Source organism: Terrapene carolina, unplaced genomic scaffold (genome assembly GCF_002925995.2).
Source record: "Terrapene carolina triunguis isolate 2854851 unplaced genomic scaffold, T_m_triunguis-2.0 Scaffold113, whole genome shotgun sequence".
NCBI lineage: Eukaryota > Metazoa > Chordata > Testudines > Emydidae > Terrapene > Terrapene triunguis.
This window is the reverse complement of record NW_020664464.1, coordinates 20,124,204-20,130,203: the sequence shown is the minus strand read 5'-3', so window position 1 is coordinate 20,130,203 and position 6,000 is coordinate 20,124,204. Positions and strand designations below refer to the sequence as shown.

Here is a 6,000-nt window from a genome sequence, read left to right as displayed (position 1 = left end):
TGTGTGCTTTTTGCATCTACACTCTGTGTGTCCTTACTATCTTATCTGTATTGAGACAAACTATACCATGTGTAATTAAAATGTTAATATCAGCTCATGTGTAATTATCAGGTTACAGAGCATCTGTGCTATCAGTCCTATTTCACTTGCATTTCTCTGTCCACACACAGCAGTATTCTAACAAATAATACTACTGCTTGGCTCTTATATAGTGTTTTTTCATCAGATCTTAAAGCGCTTCACAATCATAAGGCTGTCCAAGCATGCTGAGAGTGTAATGCAGTTGCAAGTTAGTGCCTGTCTATATTAGAAAAGTTGCACCGGTGTAACAACATTGATTTTTAAATCAATCTAGTGACATCGCTGCAAACTTGTGGTGTATAGAAATGCTTAAAGTTTAACTTGCTCTTGTAAGTTATTGAATAACTACTTAGCCATATATCAGGCCTTAATTCACCAGTGCTTTTCACCTACACTGCACTGTAATATTACAAGTTAGCATGGACTAAGAAAGAATGATAGTTGAACATGATCACAGCAGGCTAACAAGGAATATAAGACACCTTTAGAGAAAATTTGTAGCAAATCAATGTGTAGATGCTAAGCATGCTAGTGTCTAGTTATATAATTTAGCATGCCAGAACAGTTTCCATGAGACAACGAACTAAGCCTCACACTACCCATATGAGGTAGGTACTTTAGGTACTAGCCCCTTTTTAACAGTGACACATGTTTGAGATGTGATTTTTCAGAGGTGTAGCACTCTGCAGCCCTCCTGCGCCCAGGGAGAGGCCATGCAACTTCCAGTGACTTCACTGGGAATTGTGCAAGTGCTGAATGGTAATGGTGGTGGTGGCGTGGGATATACATGTCAAACTAGATGGTTTGATGGCCCCTTCTGGCCTTTAGCACTATGACTCTAAATGCCTTTGAAAGCTAGGCCCTTTGTAACCAGGGAGCTGAAGAAGCATACCAAAGTGGGACAGCCAGCAAATACCAGGTGCCTCATGGCACTGATCTTTGCTGCCCAGCCCCCAACATTGTGGGCAAAATTTCCAGTTCAAAAACTTAAACTTGGCTATTGACCCCGCAGCTAAATTGCCTAGTCTGTGTTGTACTGGAAGAGATCACTAGTGTACCGAATTCAGAGTGCTTAGTGTGATTTGCAGCAGAATCGATTGCATAAGGAACTAGCGTATTAACAACGCTGTTGCATATCTTCTCCATTTGAAATTTGTCAAGAGGTTGTCAAATAAGTGAACTGATTTATCTTTCAGACTGTCAGCTGGAGCAAGATGTAATTCTAGTTTTGTCTTTGTTACAGAGCGTTCCCCTACCTATCTGCTGAATGGCACTTAACTGACTTGCTAGCAAGACATCTGTACTAATAACCTTTCACTGCTCTCCACGCAACAGGACTAGTATTATGTTTGCAAATCACTAGATTAAATATGTGGTGGTGAAGGGGAGGAGGGTAGTTTTTCAGTAGTTGTCTCTTTCCCAAGCTGCTTTTATGCATCCTGGGAGATCTACAGAACAGGCAGACTACACAGCTATTTCAAGCATTTAAATCACATGGGCTCAAGAACATTTTAATAAACCACGTCTAGCACACGAGCCAACAGCGTCTCCTTAAAATACAACAGCTACTGAGGAGAAGCAACGTTGCAGGAAAGCAACTGGTTCTAACTAAAAAGATAACTTTATTTGCCAGCAGAGATGTCAGACAGAAGTCCCTTCGAAACAGATATGTTAACCCTTACCCGATACGTTATGGAAAAGGGACGACGCGTTAAAGGCGCTACAGGGGAGCTGACACAGCTGCTCAACTCAATGCTGACTGCCGTGAAGGCCACCTCCTCTGCAGTCAGAAAGGCAGGCCTCGCCAACATGTGAGTCCTATTTAGACATATGGGGGAAGGGAGGAGGAGGAGAGGGATTTGCCTCCACATGAAGACTGGGGAAAGGGCAAGAGTTTTGTGAATTTTTTCAAAAATTCACCCACTTTAAATTCAATATGCTTCTTTTAAACCATGTAACTGAAGGTATGAATTCTGACCCCAAAATCTAGCAAAATGATATTGGAAATGATGTACATGCCAGAAGGGGGAGTGTGTGTTTATGGAGAATTTTAAAATTGTTCCTGAAATGTTTCCTGAGACTAGCTGTGGTTCTGCAAAATTTCAGTTTAAAAACAGTCAAATGAAAGCAAAACAAAAACCTAGTGCCATTATTTCCTGTCCTATTCATCTTATCTTTTTTAAATGGTGAAACTGGTGTATTTGTAAGTCTTAGAAAATTTGAAGACTATCACATTTAGATATCGTCTGCTAACGTCCAAACAGATTGTCACAGCTAGCGTCTGAACTGTGGAAAATCAGGGTTTACCTTGGGAATGCTGATGTCCATATCCATTACTACAGTACTAACAATATTATGATTCAGCAGTGCTAAGAGAAGGCCATATACTGTCCTTCTTGTGTGTATCCCACTCCCTCGGGTGTCAAGGTCACCCGAAAGTGGTGTGTGGCCCTATGTGAAGGGCAAACACAACCAGCTCGTCTGGCTTCTGGTCTATTAGAAGATGGGAACTGAGGATTGCCTTGAAACGGTCTGAAATGACCTGACCTGTTTTTCATGCATTGGCTCAAAATAGACACTGATGCTGGTCCTTCAGTAGCAACGTGTCAGTAGAGGCTGGGGGCAGGAAGATAAATCTAATAAAACTGTATAATTTAAATATATTCTTGTATATGTGTATGGTGTGTACACTTAATTCCGAGGGTTAGTGATGTGGCTATACATGTATAATGACAGTAGAATACTCCATTAAGCAGTTTATTCCTATATACTCTATCGCAGAGGAATCTCTAGTACTTTGCATTTCTACAGCATCCTCATTCAAGAATCTTTATGTCCTTTGCAAACTATGAATTAACATCACAGCACCATGTGAGCAAGGTATCATTATCCCCATTTTACAGATGGGAAATATAATTCATAGAGCAGTTAGGTGCTTTGCCCAAGGTCTCACAGTGAGTCAGTGGCAGACCCAGAAATAGATCCTTGACTCTCATAGAATATCAGGGTTGGAAGGGACCTCAGGAGGTCATCTAGTCCAACCCCCTGCTCAAAGCAGGACCAATCCCCAACTAAATCATTCAGCCAGGGCTTTGTCAAGCCTGACCTTAAAAACCTCTAAGGAAGGAGATTCCACCACCTCCCTAGGTAACCCAGTCCAGTGCTTCACCACCCTCCAATGAAAACGTTTTTCCTAATATCCAACCTAAACCTCCCCCACTGCAACTTGAGACCATTACTCCTTGTTCTGTCTGCTACCACTAAGAACAGACTAGATCCATCCTCTTTGGAACCCCCTTTCAGGTAGTTGAAAGCAGCTGTCAAATCCCCCCTCATTCTTCTCTTCTGGAGACTATACAATCCCAGTTCCCTCAGCCTCTCCTCATAAGACATGTGCTCCAGCCCCCTAATCATTTTTGTTGCCCTCTGCTGGACTCTTTCCAATTTTTCCACATCCTCCTTGTAGTGTGGGGCCCAAAACTGGACAGTACTCCAGATGAGGCCTCACCAATATCGAATAGAGGGGAATGATCACATCCCTCAATCTGCTGGCAATGCCCCTACTTATACAGCCCAAAATGCCATTAGCCTTCTTGGCAACAAGGGCACACTGTCGACTCATATCCAGCTTCTCGTCCACTGTAACCCCTAGATCCATCTCTGCAGAACTGCTGCCTAGCCATTCGGTCCCTAGTCTGTAGCAGTGCATGGGATTCTTCCATCCTAAGTGCAGGACTCTGCACTTGTCCTTATTGAACCTCTCCTGTGCTGTAACCACTAGACCATTCCCCCCCCCCCCAATCTTTTGTTGATAATAACTGAAGCCAAACTGTTTTCACTGACATGACAAAGGAAAAGTTGCATTCTGAACTTTTGTGGTATTCCAATTTTTAAAACCCTAAAATACATAGTAAATAATAATATATAGATAAGAAACAGAATTTATTCTTAACCTAAAAAAGACATGACTAATGTTGCAACATTACAATTCCTCCCTCAGAACTGAAGCATCTAGTATATTGAGAAAGAAAGGCCTCTCTTTGAAAAAACAAAAGTTTCAGTAAATAATCCAACAATCATACATCCCACTGATCTCATCAGTCATGTCATACAACCAACCATGAGCTTTAGGAAATTTCAATGACCAATTGTAAATCAATCACTAGGATTGACATCCGTTTATATTTTCAATGCTATCTTCACATGAAAAAGGGCTAGAAATTTTTTTTTTTTTTAAAATGACAAATGAAGTTAAATAGGCCTGCCATTTCTAATTCTCCCAAATAAGAGGGTATGGCGTGGCTTCTTTAATATTTAGAAAGTTAACACCGACTTTTTGAAAGTTTTCTATTCACCAACAAAGGAAAAGATTTTGAAAGACACAGGAGGGCAGTTAGGAGGCAAATTCCATTTGTTTCTTTGAAAATAAAATACTTATACATTACATATGTGAAATCTGAGCAGATTATCTTGGAGTGGATACATAGCTGAAGTCATTTGTTGGGCTCTGCAACTAATTGTGAGCTTACTGAGCTGCACTCTCTTTATATCAACTAAATAAGTCATCTTTATGTCATACATAATCATTTAATAAAACCACATACTGTGAATAATAGCATGTTGTAGCATGCCCCAACAATCTTAATAGTGAAATATCACTATGAAAGACTTAAAAATACCCTATTTAGAAATCACTGTACTTATATTTCATGGGTCATTATTTCCCTTCCCTCAACTGGGGAGTCTCCAACTTTTTCCAACAGAGAGAGCTGCTGCGAGTGACAAAGTGCTTTAGAGCAACAGCTGTGGTAACGTACGTAAGCAAAGAGTGAAGCAATCAGATAGGGAACTCTGCTTATTAGCTTTAGTGTCTGGCCATCTGTTGGCAAACACATGAAAACATGACCTTTGTTTCACAAGAATTTATCTGCTCCAACCCCTTGTTCTCTGAGCGTCAGTCCTTTGTAAAGTCTGAATATTTCCAGGTGCAGCAGGAAGTCGCACTATGGATTCTGTTGGTGGCAATCTTCCCTCCAACTGAGAGCTCAACTAATTCCACAGAAATCCTCAGCATGGCACTAACAATGCATTGTGATATCATAGGCCTGGTCTACACTATGACTTTAATTCGGATTTAGCAGCGTTAAATCGAATTAACCCTGCACCCGTCCAAACAACGAAGCCATTTATTTTGAAATAAAGGGCTCTTAAAATCGATTTCTGTACTCCTTCCCGACGAGCGGAGTAGCGCCAAAATTGATATTGTCATTTCGAATTAGGGTTAGTGTGGCCGCAATTCGATGGTATTGGCCTCCGGGAGCTGTCCCACAGTGCACCATTGTGACCGCTCTGGACAGCAATCTGAACTCGGATGCACTGGCCAGGTAGACAGGAAAAGCCCCGCGAACATTTGAATTTCATTTCCTGTTTGCCCAGCGTGGAGAGCACAGGTGACCACAGATACCTGTGCTGATGAGCTGAGCTAACCATGCAGGCCGATAATCGAAAAAGAGCACCAGCATGGACCGTATGGGAGGTACTGGATCTGATCGCTATATGGGGAGAGAATTCAGTGCTAGCAGAACTTCGTTCGAAAAGACGAAATGCCAAAACTTTTGAAAAAAAAAAATCTCCAAGGGCATGATGGAGAGAGGCCACAATAGGGACTCAGATCAGTGCCGCGTGAAAGTCAAGGAGCTCAGACAAGCCTATCAAAAAAACAAAGGAGGCAAACGGTCGCTCCGGGTCAGAGCCGCGGACATGCCGCTTCTACGCCGAGCTGCATGCAGTTCGAGGGGGGGCCGCCACCACTACCCCACCTCTGACCGTGGATTCCGAGGCGGTGATAATTTCATCAGCTACACCTGAGGATTCTGCGGACGGGGAAGAGGAGGAGGAGGAGGACGACGACGAGCTTGC

The 6,000-nt window shown here is 42.3% G+C and overlaps 1 protein-coding gene across 1 annotated transcript in view; it reads left to right on the top strand.

Moving 5' to 3' along the window:
* The first annotated feature begins 1,523 nt into the window (after positions 1-1,523).
* Positions 1,524-6,000, top strand: part of LOC112104021 (fructose-1,6-bisphosphatase isozyme 2) — a 33,643-nt gene continuing 29,166 nt past the window's right edge. Inside the window, exon 1 of the mRNA XM_024196096.3 lies at positions 1,524-1,892. Coding sequence (XP_024051864.2) covers positions 1,720-1,892 — 173 coding nt within the window. The 5' untranslated portion in view covers positions 1,524-1,719. The remainder of the gene's footprint in view (positions 1,893-6,000) is intronic.